The 23175-nt window shown below is 42.6% G+C and overlaps 1 protein-coding gene across 1 annotated transcript in view; it reads right to left on the bottom strand.

Moving 5' to 3' along the window:
- The window catches only part of AP1G1 (adaptor related protein complex 1 subunit gamma 1), an 803442-nt gene that overhangs the window by 140335 nt on the left and 639932 nt on the right, over window positions 1–23175 (bottom strand). The window contains exon 17 of the mRNA XM_078671300.1: window positions 9226–9353. Within this exon, the coding sequence (XP_078527426.1) occupies window positions 9226–9353 (128 nt within the window). The remainder of the gene's footprint in view (window positions 1–9225; window positions 9354–23175) is intronic.

Here is a 23175-nt window from a genome sequence, read left to right as displayed (position 1 = left end):
TGAGCCTCCAAGGCTCCACCGGCGCTGCTGGACAAAGGAATTTGTCCCCCACTCGAGAACAAAGCCTCCCCCTGCTCTAGGCACTATTTTATCTGGGCAGGTGGGAAAATTAGCAATTCAGGAGGCATACACTTCCACAAGGCTGCCAGACCTCTGGGGTGCTGCAGCTGAAGTGTACAGTCGAGGATGGTTTTGGCAATCTTGAATTTAGTCTAAAAAGCAGGTTCTTACTGGTTTAGTGACATACACCCACCGGCTGTGGTCCCTACTGGAGTGGATTAGCTGCAAGACTAGATGTCCATTGGCTACTAGTCCTTACACCCACTAACACCCCCTAAATCCAGGATTCAGGGGCACCCCAGACACCAGACCCTTAGATTCAACGTGATACCAAGAAGAGACGAGTTTCCACAACAAGGCAGGACTCCACGAAGAGAGGCGCTAAGTTCTGCACCTTAGGCAGCTACCCTGAACCCGCTGGATTTCGACTCGACCAAGGCAAGAGACTGGTTCCAAAAAGGTGAACCCCTCTGCAAACCCCAGACTTCACAAGAACTCCCATGGCCTAGAGGAACTAGTCCCATGCAGTCAGCAGGCACAAACTGCTAAATCCACAACCTTGAAGTACTGTCACTTAGTCATCCGGCGTGGCATCTCGGCTTCTGGGAACTGTAGTCCTGACCCTCAGCGAGGCTCAGCTTTCTATAATGCTCCCCTGTCCTCTGGAAGAAGATGTCCTCAACTGCAGTTGTTTGCAGGTACCAAAGCTTGTCCGACTACTACCAACTTAATTCAACGCTTCAAGACAAGGGATCCACCTGAATGAATGACCAACCACTCAAGTGGCTTCACCGTAAAGATCCTGCATTTGTTTTCACCCTCTCTTGGCACATCTGACAGCACTAGTTGTTGCGGATCCTGTTCAGCACCACCGATAGCCAGAAGCACCTCTGCACCAGAGTCCTCTGAGCCAGGTAGATTCGATCTGCCTGAAGACTCCTGGTCCTAGGCCAGCTCCTTGCTTGAGTTCCAAAGGGTTTTGTTCGACTCGGCCAGCAAGTCCTTGTTTTGCTACGGTAGCCATTTAAAGACCATGAGCCTGATTGACCGATCCATTTGACAGTTAAAGTGCAACTCTGCACCCCACTCTCCTGAGCCAGGTAAAATTCTGCTTTCATGAACCGGTCTAGTGACTCACAAGACCTCAACACTGAGTGTTCCGCTGAACTCACTAAGTAACCAAATGCATATTTGTGTTTTTCCAATTGCCCGCAACGTTAATTTTGTACACCACCAAGTATTGATTTATTTAATTCTTGAAAATTGATAACTACGGTTACCCTTTAAGTATCAACTTTGTTTTGGGGTCTAAAAATATATAAACATAAGTTCTATTTTTATAAATTGGTTTCGGATTGCTCTCAACTCATGTCAATTACTTATTGTACATGTTGGTGATGTGAAATGCTTAACATATGTTCCTCTATGTAGCCTGTCGTCTATTTGCCACTATCTGGACTGAGAGAAGGCGTACAAGAGAGTACACAGGATCCATCATTGTGTATTGTGCTAGTATTACATGGTAAGGCACCCCTACCATACCACATAATACTTTAACTTTGCAACAAGATAGGATCAAGGCCAATGTGAGCATTTTGGAATGTATCCTTTCGCAGGAAGGCATTAAAGGGGAAAAAGTGCAGAACAAGTCTGAGGATTCAGTTTTTTTTATGAATGTGAGAACAACATCCGCCTTTTATTGGAATCTTATACAGAAGCAACAGCGGTCCTTGACAAGGGTAGATACAATTATTGAATAATTATAGGCCACAATCTGCGCTATAATGAACATGAAGTCCAGCCGGACCTCAAATTTTAATCGATAATGTAATAAGAAGAATATCAAGGCAACATATTTACAGTGGGACACAATCCTGTATCCAACAAGGCTAGACAAACAATATACAATATACAGGGGGTAGGGAGTTTCTCAGGCAATTTACAATAAGTGAGCAGCTAGTATTAAGTAAGAATCAGTTAGCTTGACTCGTGTAGAAAAAACGCAATACTGGCACATAATGGTGAGCTAGTGTTTAGACTACATCAACTGTCGACGGCGTTTCGATCCAGTTAAATTCAAGGATCATCATCAGGACAACCAATGTATTGCCTGAATGTGCAAGCCTAGGGTGACATTCGAGGAAGGCAATTGAAGTGCCTATCGGTAGTGACCTCGATGGACTGTGAGCCGCAATCTGGGGCGGATGGTCGTGGGGCTTCCGGGCTAAAGAGCCTCGGTAGCGCGGGACTTGTCTCCAGCGGACCGATGCGGTTAATGGGAGAGACGGGCCAGGATTGGGATCACCAATTGACAGGAAGATCCAAGGTAGCGATGAATAATTAAAAGGGTATTGCCGCGTAGCGGAGTAAGCCTACAATGAGGCACCTTGAGTTCAATTGAAACTCGAGCAACCGTCTGGAGGGCCGGATCGCAGTCTCGATCCGGCCCTCCAGACGGTTGCTCGAGTTTCAATTGAACTCAAGGTGCCTCATTGTAGGCTTACTCCGCTACGCGGCAATACCCTTTTAATTATTCACCGCTACCTTGGATCTTCCTGTCAATTGGTGATCCCAATCCTGGACCGTCTCTCCCATTAACCGCATCGGTCCGCTGGAGACAAGTCCCGCGCTACCGAGGCTCTTTAGCCCGGAAGCCCCACGACCATCCGCCCCAGATTGCGGCTCACAGTCCATCGAGGTCACTACCGATAGGCACTTCAATTGCCTTCCTCGACTGTCACCCTAGGCTTGCACATTCAGGCAATACATTGGTTGTCCTGATGATGATCCTTGAATTTAACTGGATCGAAACGCCGTCGACAGTTGATGTAGTCTAAACACTAGCTCACCATTATGTGCCAGTATTGCGTTTTTTCTACACGAGTCAAGCTAACTGATTCTTACTTAATACTAGCTGCTTACTTATTGTAAATTGCCTGAGAAACTCCCTACCCCCTGTATATTGTATATTGTTTGTCTAGCCTTGTTGGATACAGGATTGTGTCCCACTGTAAATATGTTGCCTTGATATTCTTCTTATTACATTATCGATTAAAATTTGAGGTCCGGCTGGACTTCATGTTCATTATAGCGCAGATTGTGGCCTATAATTATTCAATAATTGTATCGACCCTTGTCAAGGACCGCTGTTGCTTCTGTATACGATTACCCTTGGTCCTTGCTTACCGAGTGGGTTCCCTTGTTCTTCTAAATAGTATTTTATTGGAATCTGGCACCCTCTGTCTGGCACCCTTGGAGAGCAACGGGCGCACCTTCTGCAGCAGGACAGACAGATATGTGTCTGATTCAATCTTGTGTGGGTGGATATTGGGCAGGAAGGAGAGAAAAGGCAGGGTACATTATTTTGCAACAATTTGCAAGACCTATCTGTCAGATGTGATGGACTCTCAACACAAGATAAAGTTCTGGATCTGGTCTGTAACTGGTTGGGCATGTGCACACTAAGGGCAACTAATGTCGTTTGTGGGGCATCGTAGCAGAAGAGGAAGAGTTGTTAGATTTATGCCCTTGCTGGAACTCACATTGCCTATCAGATCCACAGCTGCAGACTCAAAACGACTGGGCTGTCAGCAGCATTACTGAATGTGAAGATAGTCTCTGCCTGCACTCTGAAATAGCCCTTAAATTTCCAGACCTGGACAGATAATGGTTTGGCATGGGTCAACTGCACCAAGAAACATGCTGTAGATCCCCTATCCTTAAAGCATTCCAAAGCAGAGTTTGCTTTCTCTCCAAATAGGTGAGATCCATCAAAAGGCATGTTCATTAGCGAAGCATGTATATTGCTAGAGAACCTAGTGGACTTCATGCAGGGACATCTATGAAGGACAACATTGGTATTCAGACCTGTTTGGATAACATATTTGGCCACATCCTGTCCATCATGTAATAACTGGGCCAACCAGGACCTACGGTCCTCTGGGACTGGCAGCAAGAGCTCGCTGGCTATGTCCCAATGGGAATGTGTGGACTGACCCAACGGATAAACTGTGTTCACATATTGCAGTGCCAGTAAGGTGAAAGAAAACATACGTCTGCCAAAGGCATCAATCTTTTTTGATTCTCTTTCCTGAGGAGTGGTCGGAAATATTTTAGATACATCTTACTAGTCGAGGGCTGAACAATAAGGCTCTGTGGAGAAGGGTGTTTGGTGATAAAATCTAGGTCACCAGGAGTTGGTCTAGGAGGTATGCCCACCGGTCTGTTCACCGGCAGCCAAGAACATGGTTTCAACCAGGTAGCCACCAAAGTATCCGCCAAGGCATCATTAGATGGAAGTAATGACTCAGATGTTGCAGGCCAAGACTACAGAATTTCTGCCAAAGCATTTGTTTAGGCTTAATGCAAGGCAGCTGAAATTCTAGTACTTCAACTGAGCTCTGATCCACCATTACAAATGGGACACTTTCCTCTGTTAGATGGCCCATCGGGTGAGTCAAGCTCGGTCTCAGGGAGGTATCCAGCGCATTGGCATTCTGCAAGTTAAGGTACTATCTATGTACTGGTGAGGGACCAGGTCATCGTCGCCACCATAATCATCTGGTTGTGCTTTGAAATCTTACAACAATACTTAAGTTGAGCTTAAGCAGACTTCTGTTCGGGACCCTTCAAAGGTGATGGCACTGGATAATCCTCTGGCGCGATCAGAACCTGCATGGATCAGGAGGCTGAAGCCTGCTTTGGACCGGTTACAAATTCTAGGGAGGGACAGCTGGCGGTAACACAGCTGGAGACCTCCATGGAGTGTGACTGACATTTCGACACAGTTGAACTTTCTCTTTGGGGAGAGAGAGAGGCAGGAAGAGGCAGAGTCAAGCTTTGCTTTTTTATGCTCGTGTTCAGACTCAACAGATAGTGGAGCAGTTCTGGGAACGCGCCTACGACTTTGAGTGGGATCTGCTCGAAGGCCACAACTTATTCTCTCCTTGGTACACAAGGTACATAGAATATATATGTAGATGCACAGAACTTCCCACTTATTGACCACTATTGAAAAAGGGGCGGAGCTATAACTCACAAAACAAAAGACTCAAGCGGTTCATGCTGCCCTTCCTCAACTATGGTAATAAGTAGCAATTTATTTACTGTGTCTTCATGTGTTGTTTAGATCATGCTGTTCTTTCCTGTGCTTTAGTTGTAAGCAGTTATTTAAGCTAACTCCAAGTATGCCATTGATTAGGCTTGTATAGTGAAGCAATGATAATTTTGATTATCTAGGTTCCAGGGATCTAGTTCTACTGTGAGAAAAACCATGGAATTTGGCCTTTGCACAAAAACACATATGCACACACACACACACACACACACACACACACACACACACATTTTCTCTTTTTCTCTCTCTATTATGGTGAAAGAGCCGATGCTTCATGAAGAAAACTGCATTCATGCCTTACTGCTTTACAGTCCTTGCTCACTGAAGGACAGCCGAAACGTGGCTGGTGTTTTTTTCGGTAGCATGCAAATAAACTTGGAACCGTAAAGCAATAACGCATGACACCATCATCTTAATACAGAGGACAAAAAAAGATTTTGCAGAGGTTGCTGACAGCCTGTTGCTGATGCCCCCTTCGAACTGGTGTGCGACAGAAGATTTGGAAGCGATATACACATATATATGCACACACGCATAAATATATATATATATACACACACACACATATATATATAAACATATATATATATATATATATATATATACACATATATATATATACACACACACACAGATTTGCAATTTACCCAAGCAATTTCTACAGCCAAAACATCTGTACAGAATTGCAACTAATTTGGCAGAAAACAACATCTTAACCCAGAAAGTTTTGTCATTTGGTGTAAATTCGTTGAGTATTTTTTGAGAAATTAAGTTTCAAAATGTATAGATATCTGGATGGTTGGGATCGCGGGAGTCATGCGGGTACATAACTTAAAAGAATTAAATGCTCTGATTGCCCGGGAGGTCCCTTTTTTGTTGGCCATCTTGCTCCTTGATAACAATTGTTGCAACTGCCATTATAGGACTGGGTCACCGTGTACTGAGAAAAAACCCCAAAAAATAAGAGTAGGGTACCGCTGCACCATGTGAGAGAAAAGGGGCGGAGGTCATGGGTTGGAGACCCTCCCCGGACTCTCATTTAATTTTTTTGGGGTGGGTGTGTCGAGATCCCTGCTTGAGTCCTGTGGCAGAAGCAAGCACTGGCCTCTCGACTCCACTGGGAGTCAAACGGGAGCCACCATGCCCACCTTGGACTCCCATGGGAGTCGTGCAAGTTTGGGATAGCAAATTTAAAAAAACACAAGCAGTGGTTATTCTGTTGGGGGTGGGCGCAGGGTTCGGGGTTGGCCACCTGCGGGGGATTGGTTTTCAAAGTTAGGAATGGTAATAAAATCGTATTTAAAAATCTAGAAATTCACTTTAAAATACAAAGGTTAAACATCAAATGTCAGTTAAAACATTTTAAACTAAAAAAACACTGAAATGTACCAGTTAGAGTTAACCATTGCCCTGTACTGCTTATGACCTCATATTACAACACTCAAGATATGTTCTTTGATATCATTGATAACATTACGGATGACAACTGAAATGACATCTTGGATAATATCATTGATTACATCATTGTGCATCGTGAGTGCTCGTGGCTAGTAACCATTTCATTTAGCAGTGTGACTCTTTTCTGGTTTCCCACATTGTGCATTCACTTTGTAGCAGTTTTTATCTTCCTGCGACACTGGGTCTGAATGAGTTTGTATCAGCAAACAGGTCATTTAGCACTTTCTTCCCCACCTGTGCTTTATTGATTGCTTGGATATCTACATTGTAGTGTTTGGTAAAAGTGTGTGGTATTTTCTGTGTGGCATTGTGTAGTGCTGTGCTATTGCAACCTCTATAAAAGAAAACAGGGGTTGATTGAATCAAAGGAGGGACTGGCAAGAGGTTTGGCTACTAGGAGGCCTTATTGCACCATCTCTGTTAAGTTCTGCCTGTGTTCCTAAGATGGCTCTTCTGTGAACATTTGCATGTGCTCCTAGAGGAAATAATTGTTTTAGCGCAGGAAAGCTGTAGCACTGGCAGCCTTTAATGTACTTCCTGCCAATCGAAATTACCTTCTTCCTCACTGTGACACTTGCTTACTGCAGGATGCATGGAGATTTTCTGGGCAGAGGCATGACTCTGCCCAACTGCTGCTGCTAATAATGAGCATCTAGCTTAAGAAAAACTGGGTCCCCAATAAAGTAACATGGGAGCTTCTACCTTGGTTATAGCTGGAGATATTTCTTTAGAATAGTCACACCTGGAACAAGTCTCTAAAATCTGAGGTTATAGTGTGAGGAGTCTATATAAAAGGAATATAAAGCTTTTATGCAACCCTAAGTAATTTTCCCACAGATTTTTGATGTTTTACCCAATTAAGATTCTGGATGGTGATTGTGGAGGAAGTGTGGGGAACATGAAGCAGAGGAGTTACGTTTAGGAGTGCCATTATTTGTATTCCTTCTTGGAGGAAATCCAGTTGGGAGGCCCTTTTCCTTTCAGAAAGCGGTGGAGCACTACATTAAAATTCACAGGGCCCGGTGTCCAGCCAAGATGGAAGTGCAATAGTATGATGCCTGTAGAGGACAAGCATGTACTGTCCTGGGAGAACGTGCTAGAAGTGAAGGCAGAGAATAAAGAGGAAGTGAAACGAAAAGCTGTTCTGGCACCACAGGAAGATGAACCCCCGGTGTGGTTAAGACAGGCGCCTATAGACTGAAAGGAGTGATTCAACATGAGCTGAAGCAGTTACAAAAGTGTCTTCATTGGGTCCTCCGGAGAAAAACGATCTGGAGCTCAGGCTGTGCTGTAACAAACTCCTTGGGTACTCAACCCGCAATCCTGAGCAAAAGCCATTCTCTAGGCACAAGGTATTCTTGGACTGATGCCAAAAATCTATGGCTCTACACCGAATAGTGCACAATCAAATGGTACAACGTTGAGTGGTGACATCAAGTGCTATAACATGGAGTGGCCAGATACTGGAATGTACCTCAACACAGGTTAATATACATTGACGTAAAATGGTTTCGCTTAGACAGTAAGATGGATGCTACTCCTGTCTGATAGCAAACATGTGTGAGTTGCAACTGCCCTCTACATGGAGGGGTACAACATTGAACTGGACCCGCTGAAACATCACTAGTAGTGGTGTCTTTTAGGCTCACCAATCTTCTTAGCTCTTCCTCTATGAAGGATCTTAGGGACTAGGTACTATTGAAAAAGGCTTCTTCCCTTGTACCCCATTTTCGCACTCCTTCTGGTCTCTTTGCTCATGAGATCCTCTACATTGCCTCTCAAACAGATTGCCTCTCAAACACATCTCTTCTGGTTCTCAATGATGTTAGTCATAGTTTCCCCACGCAATTCACAATCTTCAGCAAAAAGTGAAGATTACGCACAAGACAGATTAATAACCGCTTTCTTTCTCACTAAATGGAGCAGTGGGGGTACTTCATAAACAATGAAAGCATGGTAAAAAAAAAATCAGAAACATGTGCAGCAAAGCTCTGGTAAACTAGAGTACTTTCCATAATTGTTTCTGAAATATTGAGCAAAAACAAGAAATCCAAACCGTAGAGAGAAAATCATCTCAGAAAAAGTCAGATTCGTTTTTCAAGTTACTATCTACTAACAAGTGCAGTGCTGTTTTCAGAGCATTAATAATAGGCAAGCAATCTGCATTACCCTTAATTTTCAAAATACAGTCTAGTTTTCCCTAGGCAGTGGGAGTTGTGGCTAAATAGTTCATTATGTTTTAAGTACCATACTTTTTTCAATTAGCTGAAAAAAACAAAATAAAAAAACCTTAGACAATTTAGTCTGAGATAGCCTTTAAAGTGTGCATCTGTATTAGGAGAAATCAATTTCTTTTGTAAAGAAATATTTTTTGAATAAATACATAATAAATATCCTGCACAAATGTGGGTCGTTTCTACAATTTGTGACTAATAATGAAGACCCTGTGACAGAATTTAGGTAACCACAGACAAATATGCGGATGCTCCTCTCAATCTCAAATGAATCATTCTAAATCATCCATTGACTTCTCACCAGTTACTTTTAAAACTAGATCGCTCTTCATGTAATTAGTTCTATACCCAACTTACTTGACAGTGTTGTTGAATCTTGTGGAATTCTTCATAATAGCTGTTAATGCGTATCCCCTCGTAACAGGTGTTGACATGTTGGATACAAGAACACTCTCCAATATATCCAGTACCTCATCTTCAGTCACCTACACAGATAGGAACACAATGTAGCTATGAGCAGGAAGCAAGTCAAAATCAATTTGTGTTAACATTAATTCTCACTGCACAATTTGCTAGAAATCACATTCCCATAAGGGATATGAGGATTTGAAGTGGGTCTACATTTCCTCAATGCATTTCAATAGGCAAGGGTGTGGAATTTTAGTTCGTGTACTGAACATCATCTACGCCATCTTGCAGACTCACGTATGAACATACACGACAGCCATTTTAGATACCATGGTCTCCCTGTTCACGATCACCCGTCAGCACACTTCCCTGACCCTGCAAGCATCCCCATGCACCCTGACCGCCCCCGCTCTCACATGCACAAGTCATGAACCCTTCTCCTTCTGCATGACGCTTTCATGAATGAATCACACCCCGCGCCTGACCAACACCTCCTTTCCTTCCATGAATACCCCTCTTTGGATAAGCCCTTCCACCACGCTCGATTGTCCACACCGATCCTTCCTTTCATGAATACCCCTCCTTTGATGACCCCTTCCTCTGAGCCCGATTGCCTGCACGAACCGCTGGTCATCCCTTAGCCTGAGGATACAGTTTATTGCCCACTACTGTATGCACCCGCTTCTCTTGAAAGGAGCCACTATTGATCATGACCTCCCCACCCTCTGAGATTCGATCAGGCGCACACATTCCGAAGGAATCGGCAGAACACTCAGCTGCGTGATAGCCCCCTCCCAATTGTATGAGGGGCAAGGGCCTCTACTGTTGTCATGTGTTGGAGGGGGCCGGACCTGGGGGGTGCCGGGGATGTCATCCTCATACTTCACAATGTCTTTGTTGTAATAAAGAGCGTTCACATGTCTTGAACCGGTGTATAAAAGACCAGGTCTCAGAGAGGTTGAGAGAGCACCTCGAGACGATACCTTGTTGTCCGATCTGACGTGTTCTGATCCGTCGGAATAAAACTTGTTTCCTGTCTTCCTGTCTCCAGCGCCTGCCTCTTTATTGGAAAACTTCGTATGGTATTAGAGGCGTTTAAACGCCGGGCAAATTTAACTTAGGAAACATCAACTAAATCGCCTGACCATTTTGAATTGATCTTCGTCAAGGGGAATGAGTTCACATCAAATTTAAGGTGAGCTGCTTCTCCAGATTTGCATAGGCACTTACCTGGAAAGCTATTCGGCTCACAAAGGCACCTTCTCTTCTAAAATACATTATTTACAATGGCAGAATATGCACACCATTTGAAAAATCCAGTAAACAGTGAGATCATTGATCTTTTGAGTTTTTTTATATTGTTGCTCTCGAATACAACAAGCATTTAAAGACACTGGCTCTTTGTCTTTCTCCTTTATATCACCTTCAAACAAATACTGGTTTACCTTGATGCAGAGAAATGGGGACCAAAATAGCTTTAGTTGGGCTAATAATCTGAGGAACAAACCATGATTAATATAAAACCTGCTGAGGATGGGCATAAACTGGAGAGATGTGGATGCCATCAGAATGGTAAATGCATATGGGCTGAATGCACACAGTCTACGCTGCTGCACACACCTGCTTAGCAATAAACATTTAATTAGCCTCTTTAAAAGAATGAGGTGCATTCTCCGAGATTAGGACCTTGATTATTTAAAGAATAAGAACACGTTTAGTTAAGAAAGAAGGCTGCGGTTTTCCTCTGGTCAGCTATGTTGTGCTGTATGCTAGAATAGAAAGAACTGTTGCCTACCTTTATCATTTGATACCTCTATAGCATAGAAAATGAATGTTTGTTTGCTGAACCACAGGTATGGCCGATATAACAAGTGCAAGACTGATCTCACTAGCAAGGATCTTATGCTGTACTGAAAGATCAAGTTTTGCTTCTGAAAGGTGGAACAACACATTTTCTGTTCATTATGATGTCAGTATTAATGGCGTTAGACATAGGGTATAAACCCAGTACTACCGAGATGGGGTAAATGCAATCAACAATACAAAGTTCTCTCAGGGAGAGCAATGTATATCTTTTGTGGCAAAGAAGAGTAGCAGTTAATTAATCACTGCTGACTATAAACTCATTTAAGAAATAGAAAACTACAGCACCAGTAAAGATAGCATCAAGACTATATATCGGGAATATAGGATTTTTAACAACAGACTCCTAGAACACTTTTGCCTGGTGGAATACAGTTAATGGTTCTGGGGCACAACGTATATGTGCTGAGCCGATGTTAAAGCCACAGTAAATCTTTCTTCGAGTGCGGCTGCCAGTGGGTACTGAGCAATATTCTGTATATGTTCCGTTTACGGCTGGTATACTTCAGTAACCAAACAAATGCACTCTAACAGATCATCAAGTCACTCCTTGAGAACACTTATATATTTCTTGGTAGAGATGGTAAGCAATCAGTTTACTGTAGCAGGAGTAAGAGGTGGGAACATGTATAATATGACAGTAAGTGATACCATAGGATAATAACGTCCAGTTAATACGTTATTTGTGGTTAAAAAAAAAAATATACATATATTGTTAAGTAAACGGGAGTAAAATAGCAGTTAAGAATAGCAAAGAAAATCAGAAGGTGCCATTCTCTTCTCCAGCTGGCCTACGATCCCAAATATAAATTCAAGATCCCATGAAACAAATTAAGAAACAGTCATAAACTTAGTATGTTAAAGAGATCAAGTTTGGAATCCAAATAAACAATGATATTGTATAAGCAGATGCACTTTGTTTTTCTTTACATAATGACTAACTGATTTTGATTTGATATACAAATCAAGCTTTGGAGTAACCATGTTTTGATATGTTCCCATAGAGATAGTGGACAGATCTAATCGAAAAGATGTAAGCGCCACTATGGTACTGTTTGCCCATTTGGGCTCGATGTTTTAAAAGGCACTACTTACACAGACAACAAATACAGATTTTACCTGAGCATGAATATTCAATGGGTTAATCTGTCTAGTTATGATTGATGCAAATCTATGAGAACAATAGGTACTGTTATCATTCAAGTTTACAGGAGAAATTTAATAATGTATGTATGAACAGATGGATTAATGGAAAATATTTGTCTTAACTCTTGAATTTAAATGATGTATATTATGAAAAATACTAGTCCAAGATGCAAACTATAATGTTGCAATAAATTCTAAGTGGGAAGAAATCATGGTCATGTGACGATAAGTGTTTTCTAAATCTAAAATAGACATAAGGCTACCTACATGAACAAAGCTGTAAGTCTAGCCAAAACGAATCGTCTTCACAATGTTAAGTGTTTTTTTCAGCAAGATGTGGAAAGAAACATTACTTCCTTATTCTCATTACTCCTCATCCACCAGGGGCAGCATTGTAGATACCCATTACTCACCCAAATGAGAAAATACTCCACCTGGGAAAAAAGGTCTACAAAAACAGACTCAGTGCGATGACAAACACATGCAAACGGGCCACGATGCTATGAAGGCCCCAGCATGTTTCCACATGTGCAAGAATCACTCTGCGTGTGCACATAAATTTCACGGTGCAGAGGCCATATTTTAAATAGTAAATTTAAAAATCTGAGGAATCCGCATACATCTAACCATTTGAAAGACTTCTTCGAACAACTTGCAAATTCCTGTGCCCATCCCTAGATGGCAGAAATATGCAGAGAATGTGATTCTACATCAACACATGCTAGGAAAAAATATTTTTCTCTTAGAGCTCGAAGTACCGCTGAATACACAAATTCAGTAGTGTACAAAAAACAAAGCTTTAGGAGCGTCACACAATGGGAATCAAACCTACCAAATACATCAGAGGCACAACGACGTTCCTTTAAGTTATTTGCTCATTGGTCAAGCAACAGCCTTGGTCTTCGATTAACTGGGCACAATCTTTGAAGCAAATAATTACTAGTGTTTGACTCCTGAAAAGCCTTGCAGATTCACAAATCACAGAATGGTTTTACACAACTGTCTTTCTCACTTCATTGGTCTTGCAGGCTCAAATGTAGTGTTGTGTTGCTTTGCCTGGCACTGGCATTTTGCTCTACACACAATTACTAATCTTCGTGTAGTAGAGGGTAAATCGAACAACAGACTATGAAATTCTGACTAATAATGATGATCACTGATGGTCTACAGATAGGATTTTAAAGTTTTCAACATGTACGAATATCGAATTTATTATGAGACTGTGGTGTACACAGGAATGCTAATATAAAAACAAAGAGTGACAGTGATTAGCATGAACATATGAGAGAGAAAAGTGTTGCAGAAGATACATATGTGGAACAGTTAGAACAAGTGGACAGCAAAGTATTGTGACATACTGACTGAACAGCTTTCCTTCCTTCCTTCCTTCCAACTGCTAATCTCTCACTAGGGCCTGCATCACGTAGTCCGATGCTCTCACACAAATAAAAGAATTATAGAAGTTACACCCATCCACCAACTTGGCAAAAAGTTTTCTGAGGACAAAGGGTACAATTTTTAGGTCTCGCCTGAGCCAATGCGCTTGCGCATTGCTCCGGCGAGATTATAGTAAGCGGAAAAGAAAAGTCTACCAAAACAGCTGTGGATCCCATACGGTTCATGTGAACTATGCGCGTGCACACCACCGCCAGCCACAAATTCTTAGTATTATGAGAGTGATGTTAAACTGCAAGTACAAGATGCTCTTCAGATAAACATTTATAACAAGATCATGCTACCTTTTGCTACAAGGAGGTCCTTTTTGAGCAGGTTTAATGGCTGCTCAGTTTGATCTACAGATGAGTAGTGGCAAGAGACCACATTATGACTATATTCAAAGCTTGCATTGGCTAGTGATGTCAGCTACAGTGGTAGACACACAATGATGAAAGTATGTGGAGATGCAGGAGAATGGAGTAGGGTCAATGTCGGGAATGCAAGACAAAGGCCGTCCATGTAAGTAATTGCTAAAATATATGCAGTTTGCTGTCACTCCATCTCTTTAAGTTGCTTGCTGTCTACAGGGGCAAGAGATGGACCTCAGACTGCATTTTCAGGGGACTTAGTGGGAATGTAGCAATGTGCAAGTCTTTCCTGTACGGTGTGATACTTTTAGCTTGCAATGGTTAGGTTATTTTTATGAGGAGCTGTTTTGGTGGAGTATTTTCAGTTTTATCTAGGCAAGTTTGAGGATTAGGGCTTGATGAAGTTGAGGTGGAAAGAAATCCAAACATCGCGAGGCAGCACATACAATGATTGCTGCAGTCTGTCTCTTTTTTATCTATTAAATATCTAGACACAATTCCTAGTTTCTGACCAATGCCTATGAACACAAATATATGATACGTTTTCCTGCTGTGTATTTAATAGAGTTTAGGTGTAGAGGTGCACAAGCACAGTAAGACAGTATTGAAAACACATTGACCTTATAATGGAAAACAGAAGCATTACGCACAGCATCAGCATACTGACCAATTTTTAATGTTGCTAACATACTTTTAGGGAGACCTATCAGTAGGGCATTTCTCGAGCACAAACTTGATGGTACTAATGCTTATAGCACTAAGTGCAGGTCTCAAACTTGAATATACTTTTTCTTTCTTAAGAAAAATAGTATGAATTGAGTTTCTTGTGTGATAACCTTCAAGAAGTCTAACTGTAGCCTGTTATCCATTGGTATTGCTGTCTTCCACACTGCTTTGGTATTGGACACAGTTCTGTATTGAAAAGCTGGAGAGGTTGGTGGGGAGATGCATTAATTCTGACATCCAATTCCTTATTTGCTGTCTTGAGATCCAATGAAGCCCAACCACATACTGATTAATCATAGCAGTATTCCGTGGGATATTGGCACTATTTTTACTATTTGTGTTAGGTCATGGAGGATAAAAATAAAACATAATTTGTGCAACTTTTCACACTGAGGAGTGGCAGACTTTCTTTTTTGTTCAGGAGGCACAGTGTGGCATTCCTAGGCCTCGTCAGTATTGTGGCTTGCGCTAAAACCTTGTTTTGTCAGGTCCTTACTTGTAAGAGGCTTTTTGTGGGAATACCACTGTCGTGTTTCCTAGGAACAAGAAGCCTGAAAAATTATGGTAAGATCATCTAGGTAACTTATTGGTTTCTAGATCTGTTACAGAACATGTCCAATTGAGGTTCTTAGAGAAAATGTATTATTCCAAGGATGTGTTAACTATCTACAGAAAATAATGCACTTGATAACGAAATATGCTGTTAATTAAGGGGGCTGATATTCGATCTTTTCTAGCAGCTAAGTTTTAAAGCATTCTGTTTATGCCTTTCAAGCAGAGTGGGCTGCTGCACGCAAGCCTGCATAGGAGTTTCTCCTGAGAAGACAGATTTTGCACAAGTTGAAAGAGATTAAAAAAAAACCTGACTGGTCATATTACAAGAAATATTTTCAGTCATATAGAGAAACAAGTTTGCCCTTTCCTGCCAGGACTACAAAAAGAACATTAATATTAAGCTGTGGGTAATAGAAGCTGAGAGTGCCACAACTACTTGATGACAAAAATGGTTTCTACTCTTCTGAACAGCTACATAAGGAATTTGTGCTCAAGGTTTCCTCCCGGTGACAGAGCAAGATTTCGCATCGCGACTTGCTCGATTCATGAACCTCGACTTGTCATAACCTCATAACCAACGTACGTTATTATTAATATCTTTATTTTGGATACGCGTGAAAAGTATAGAAGCTTGCCTATGTGTATTACTAAGACGACTAACCCTTGTCCATAAAATGGCCGCTGCTTGCCTTTTCGCTTTTGCGCATGCGTTAGTCACACTCACGTGACTCTACGTAGAGGTAGTTCTGGAGGGAAAGGGGGCGCATGCGTAATACGCAGCTTTCGTGATAACGTGGTGATGCTCGTGCAGTTGCTCTCGTGTCAGTGTATATATTACTAATGTCTAATTGCATAGTATATTTTATTTATGATAAATCTGAAGTACAAAGTCACGACATGTAATACATTCATTTATTTCTATGTATTAATTTGTTTCCGCTTACTTTTCATGTATCACGGGAAATGGGGGTCCGAATGGGTCGTGAGCCATTTTGAAGGTCCTTTCTGCGCATGCTCCAGATGCAAGGCCATAGTCGACCATGGACCGTGGAATACAGCCAGCTGGCAGCCACCGTCAAGAGGCTCCTGAGAGCGCTACCTCTGACCCAGGAGGATGGAGCCAATGTTCCTAGTCTGATACAATTGTAGTCATTTGAATTGTATTCTGTGCGACTTTCTCATGGGAACCCCAATCTTGCTAGGCGGCACCTTAGGATGCTAAGTAGGGCTCACAATAGTCTGTTCTGATTGGTGTGTTAACCAAAACCTACCTTAGGACCAATCGAAATTGGGGATTCTGACACTTTGCAACATTTGGGGGGTGGTACCCTGTCCCAAAACAGTATATCTACCCTGGGTTCACCTAGGGAAATTGTCCGACTTGTCTGAATAGCTGACCTGTCACTGACCCAACGTACTCAATAGGTGACTTGATACAGAGGTGCTGCGGAGCACTCTGTCCGAAATTGACCATAGACTAAGGTTTTACTAAACCCTAAAAGTGCTGGCGGAGCACTTTGCTGGGAGTTCGCTGACCCAATCGGGGTTCTGATCGATAAGCTGCAGAGAGGGTGGAGCGCAGGCGTTGCTTCCAAACTGCGGGTGCAGGTCGTGTCCTGGTGGTCCTGTCCTGATCCTAATCTGAGGGTTTCCTGTCCTGTCCTGGGTGTCCATTCTGCACCTGCTGTCCATTGAGGGGTATCCTTCCTTGAGGGTTTCCTGTCCTTAACTGACCCGTGGCCAGGGTTTGGTTTTCCACACCAGTCTAGGTAAATATCGCTCTAAATCTCTTGAAACTGCACCTTTCTATTTTTCTGTCTTTGCTTCAATAAAGACATATCTTTGCATATGATAAGTTTTTCCATGCTTTCCGCAACTCATTGCATCTCATGAAACGTATGCATTTATTTTCATAGCGTGTTCCTATGTTACCCTTCCTTTTACAAATAATTTTCCTGTTTACAGTTTTATAACTGGTTTGATGTATACTATAAATTTTCGTACTAAAACTGAAGGAAGAGATCTTCTGAAGTTATAGCGTGTCCTATTTTCCACGTTAACCGAACTGTTTAGTTTTTTAAGTTTTCCCATTCCATAGCATAAATGATTCTTGCCCTAGTTATTTCTTCATCTCCCGTGTTCACTCTGTCATGGTTAGTTTACTAGCTTAGCAGGTTCCCAGTCGCATTTCTCTTGAATCCCAATGTGTTTTTGTTCACTGACTTATCTGCTCAATGTAAGTTGGATTTTCACACTGATTTGAACTTTATATAAACTTTATAAAACTTCTAGTTGTCCGTGGTCATTTTATGAAAGTAAAGTCATTTTTTGAAGAGTATATTATTTTGCTGCCTTTCCTTTACAGCTAGCTCCCTGATCCATTGTGGTCATAGGTACCCGTAACAGTGGATGGTAAGTCGGGTACACTAGAAAATAGAAAAGGAACTCACAATTATTGGTATTAGATTGTGACGTCATCCGATCTATGTATCTGGTGATTTGAAATATATGGGCCCGAAGCCGGAAGTGGCGAAATTATTGGTCGGGTGACCCGCGATCTCTAGCAGTAATTTTCTCGTAGCATCGAGGATGGTTAGGGAATAGCTAAAGGTTAGGTAGGACTAGTTAGACTAGCTAGGTTGGACGCTGCTAGTTCAAATGACAAACTGCTGCTAAAAGTACAAGTGTTTCCCTGGATTGATCACCCACGTGAAATGCCTTGCTTGAAAAATTATGAAATGTTTTTAATTGTTTTTTCTATTATTGTATTGATATATGTATTAACCCATTCGTTCGTAACTGTTAAATGTTTTGTTTGGAATCCCCGGGGAATTGAATAGCGAGTGGTGAATAGAATCCATTCGCGTTAAGGTCACCTACTCTAAGGAAAGTTGGTGCAGGTTAGGCAGAACTGGAAGCGCTAACTAGGGTTTTTTTCTGAATGCATGTTTGAATAAATGTTAGTAACGAGGTTCATTGGCAAAATTCCCATTGTGGCATAAACCTATTTAGGGTCACATCGGAAGAGTAGCAGGTTCATCGGAGCTTGGGTGAAAGCAAAGGGGCTCGCTGGGGAAACCTTAGTCTCGGATATATCCCGGTAAAGTGGATGAGTCTAGGGGAGTAACAGGTTCTGCGATGCTAGAGTGAAGGGTAGGCAGAGAAGACTTATCCGTAGAGAGTGAAAAGTAAATGGAAGTAGTTTACTTGCAGTGAAAATTTTCTTTCTGTCTAGACACTTGAGTACGGTGGCGAATGTGTAATTGTTGTAAAATAACCAAGCACTAAGCACTTTAGAAAGAAAGTTTCCGTTACCTTGTGAAGGAGGGAGTCAGTCGCGAAGCCGCTATGACGTCACTCCGTGCCGCGCTGGGATTGGTAGACACAGCGGGCTGGTAGTGGAGCTGGAATTGTAAGGGAGGGGTGAGCGCCGGAGCGTGGGAATTGTCTCACGAAGGGGCCGCGCACCCATTGGTCGAAATTATTTGAACTTGTGCATTTTATTGGCCGCACGAAAATAAAAGACGCATTCGGATTGGGAGTGACTTGTAAACAAAGCCGCTTGCAGAAATCGTATGTGGCACACGTATACTCCGGAGACTAGACCCGATCCCAGATACCTAGGGTTTGGGAGAGATCAGTGGAAGACTAATAGATACGACATTATGTACGGAAATAAGAGAAAATTGTCCCTTGTAAATAAAGTAAAGAATTATTTCAAGAAAGATAAGCCGATTAAAACTAGAGAAGGCGTTGTCATTCCACCACCGAATACTCCCGCATCTTTCATGATGTTCGATAAAGGGTACAATACCTGTGTATGGTTGGAAAATTGGGCGGAATACACGAAAGATGACTGAGTATTGGCTTTTCCGTTAGACGGAACATTTAACAGCAGGATTCTATTTAATCTGAGAACCCGAATGAATGAGTTACATCCCAGACCAAGATTAACGCAGTACGAAGCACTAGAGGAATGGGAAATCGAGGCTTTCGAGAGGGACAAGCCCAGAATGGATAAAGGGTTAACTAAGTTTTACCCAAAATTAAAGCAGGAAGCCCGAGCCAAAAAGATGAAACAGTGGAGGCAGAATATGATTGTTGAGGGACTGTTTCCCATGATGCCAGCAGAAGATCCTCCTGGGGGAGGGAAAAGGACAGAGAAATCCAAACACTGGGGGCCGCTAGGAGAATCAGATGACGAATTGTTAGATGACATATGCATGAGAAGTCCGCCTCCTTATAATGAAGGACACCGACCTTCCAGTGCAGGGGATATTCCCCGGAGACCTCTACAAAGGGAAGAGGTCAGGTCCGCAAGTGTAGGAGGGGATTATCCAATTCCTCCTTATACTGAGAATCTAGGACCCGTAGAAACCAGAAGTATTTACCCAAGGAGACCAATTGGTGGGGAGATGGGATATCCAAGTGAAGGAGATTTTTGCTCTCGTCCCCCCTACGGAGGTGAGAGGAGGTCCTTAGGTTCAGGAATACCATTAGTAAAGCCACAGGATGAGGAGGATCCGAGAATTCTAGGCACAGGAAGTTTGTTCCCAAGACCTAATTATGGGGGAGGACCGAGTGAGACACATCCCACTGCCCCGAGTTATGCTCCCACTCTAACCCCACAGGTGTTACATGACAAATCATTGGACAGGTTATTAGAAGAGAAGGAGCGAGAAGCGCTAGCAAAACAGAGAGCTGAGATAATACAGAAAATGGCACAGCTAAATACAAGTCCTGAAGCCTTCACGATCCCAGTAACTATCGGACCAGTGGTTCCGTTGTACAGGGACCGTCAAGGGACTCCAAACCCTCCAGTCATTACTCCCGTCATAGCACAGCCCAGACCAGAACCCTTGATTGTAGATGACCAGACAAGTGAGTGCGAGTCGGAGGTCTCGCTGCTAGATCTGCCCGTTAGAAGTGTAGGAAAAAGGATACAGAAAATACATAATCCGTTTAATGCGAGGGAAATTCAAATGGAATCGACCTCAGGTACTAAGAGTGTCACATTGGTGACTCCTGAAGAAATCGAAAGATGGAGTCAAGAATTTGAAAAACAAGCGTCCCCAACGAAACCTTTAGATCTCTACAAGCTGAGAATAGAAATAGAGGAATTGATGGCAGGAAACGTAGGATTAGACAGATTAAATACCTACTCCGAAGACGAAATGCTGTTTATCTGCAAGAGTCTCACCCGAAATACCAGAGTACTTCATGAAAAACTGACAGACACTGCTGCTAGCATGGGAATAGATATTTCAAAATCAAAACCTCTGCAGAAACCATACAGAGCAGATTTCTCAGACAAGGATTTGGAAAACGTGAATGTTTCAGGGAAGAAAGCACAGGTCAAAGAACTATTGACAGTATTACAAAAATGGGGAGATGTGGAAAGATGGAAAGCCAGATGGGTCAAGAAAAAGGATGAGGCCAGATCTAGGCAGGCAACTCCCGAATTTGTCCTAAAAGAAGCTGACAAACCAGAACAGTTATGCCCTATGCGCGAAGTACCAGGTGGAAAATATGTACACGTTCCATGGTCCAGGCAGGATATTGTATCCTTTACTAATGATTTTCCGAAATTACGAGAAAAGCCCGTGGATTGGTATAGGCAGGTAGAAAGATTCGTAAAAGTGCAAAAATGCCTGGGGAAGGACCTGGATGGGTTCTTCGACATAGTGGTCCCTGTAGATCTATGGACCGAGTGTAAAATAGCCATAGCTTGGCCTAGTGAGGAATACGCGAGAGATGATAAAACAGGAGAACCATCAAAGGAAGTAATGAGAAAATATGAACAGGTAATTCAATATCTCAAAGAAAAGGTGCCCGCAAAGGAAACTGATTGGACCAAGATAGATAGAACCACGCAAGAAAGAGACGAGACAGTGCATTCCTTTTATGAAAGGCTGTTGCAGGTGTTCAAAACATACAGTGGTATAGATAACATCGAGAAGAAGGACATGACACACTTCATTTACAGGTTTGTAAACGGTTTAAGACCCGAAATCTGTCAATGGATAAAGGATAATAAAATCTGTTGGCATACTAAAAAGATAGATGAGGTCCTACGGTACGCAAAGTACTGTGAGGACGAGATGGCAGAAAAGAAAAAGGCTCTCAAGGAGAAGGTTATGTGGGCTCAAGTAAAGCTCGCAGAACAGCAGGAAAAGCAGTTAAACAAGATGAACAAAACTACCTCGAACCAAAGCACTGGGGGTGGGGGTGGAGGAAAACCCCGTCCTAAAATGAGTAGAGAGGAAGCTAAGAAAAAATTTCCTTGCCATCAGTGCGGGGAAATTGGACACTGGAGAGACGAGTGTCCCTATTTACAAGATGATAATGCCCAAACACCTGATTTAATTCCACAGACGCAGAATGAAAAACAAAGAAAGACCCAGCAGCAGGTAAAAACGATCCAAGTGCCCAGAGCGCCAAAACCTATTTTTAAGGGAAAATCACCACAGGGTGATGACGTAGAAGTCTGGGGAGGGAATGAAAATAGAAATGCAGCAACTTCGCAGTATTTGTTGAACGACACTTTCTTCTGTGACGACCAGTACTGACGGGGCCTGAGAGGGGAGGACGAGGAGTGCGTACTTGGCGCCTCCTTGCCGGTGGACCAGTCGGGACCATACATTGAAGGAAAGGTTGATGGAAATAATGTCACCTTCCTGTTGGACTCTGGTGCTACCCGTTCTACTGTAAGAACAGTGGACGTTCCAAACCTACCCCTCTCGGGAGAAGCCATCCAAGTAGTGGGTGTATCTAATCAATTGATTAGTACACATGTTACCGAGCCCATGGAGATCTCAATTGGAAATTTCAAACAAATGCACAGATTTGTTGTCTGTGATACCAGTCCGGTAAACTTACTGGGACGTGATTTGCTGTGCAAAATGAATTGTACCATCTTTTGCACACCAAAGGGCGTCGAAATTCAAACTCCAGACGAAGACGGTATCTACAAGCTAATGTTAATTAGACCTGACTCAGAAATAAAACGAATGACTATACAGGACTTACCTGAAGAACTCCAGCAGACAGTGAAACCAGAAGTGTGGGACTTTACAGGAAAGGATGTGGGATTAATGAAAAACGTAGACCCCATACAAATAGCCATGAGAGAGAATGCAGTGTATCCCAATACCAAGCCTTACAGAATGAGTGCAGAAGTGAGAGCAGGTGTTGCCATTGAAATACAGAAATTGCTAGAAGCAAACATAATACAGGAAGTAATGAGTAGCCCGTGTAACTCACCCATTATGGGCATCAAAAAGCCTAATGGCAAGTACAGAGTAGTTCAGGACCTAAGAAAGGTAAACAAGATAGTGGTCCCTTGCTGCCCTATTGTCCCGAACCCAGCAGTGATCCTGTATCAGATTCCCTGGGATGCTGAATGGTTCACTGTGATAGACCTATGTCATGCATTCTTTTCAATTCCATTGCATCCAGACAGCAAATTTCTTTTCTCATTTGCTTTCAACAGTCACGTGTATGTCTGGAATAGGGTCCCCCAGGGGTACACAGAGAGCCCCTCTATCTTTAATCAGATCTTGAAAAAATGTCTTGAAACTTTAGTCTTACCTGGAAAGTCCGTTTTGGTCCAGTACATTGACGACCTATTGGTGGCGTCTAAAAGTCATAGGGACTGTGTGGTTGACACCATTGCCCTACTGAATCACCTGAGTGAAAAGGGACATAAAGTGGCCCCAGAGAAATTACAGTTCTGTTCAAAATCAGTGAAGTATCTGGGACACCAGATAGAAAAAGGCATAAGAAAAGTTACCTCAGAGAGTCA

The sequence above is a fragment of the Lissotriton helveticus genome, chromosome 12, assembly GCF_964261635.1.
Source record: "Lissotriton helveticus chromosome 12, aLisHel1.1, whole genome shotgun sequence".
Classification (NCBI taxonomy): domain Eukaryota; kingdom Metazoa; phylum Chordata; class Amphibia; order Caudata; family Salamandridae; genus Lissotriton; species Lissotriton helveticus.
This window is presented reverse-complemented; position numbering and strand designations above follow the sequence as displayed.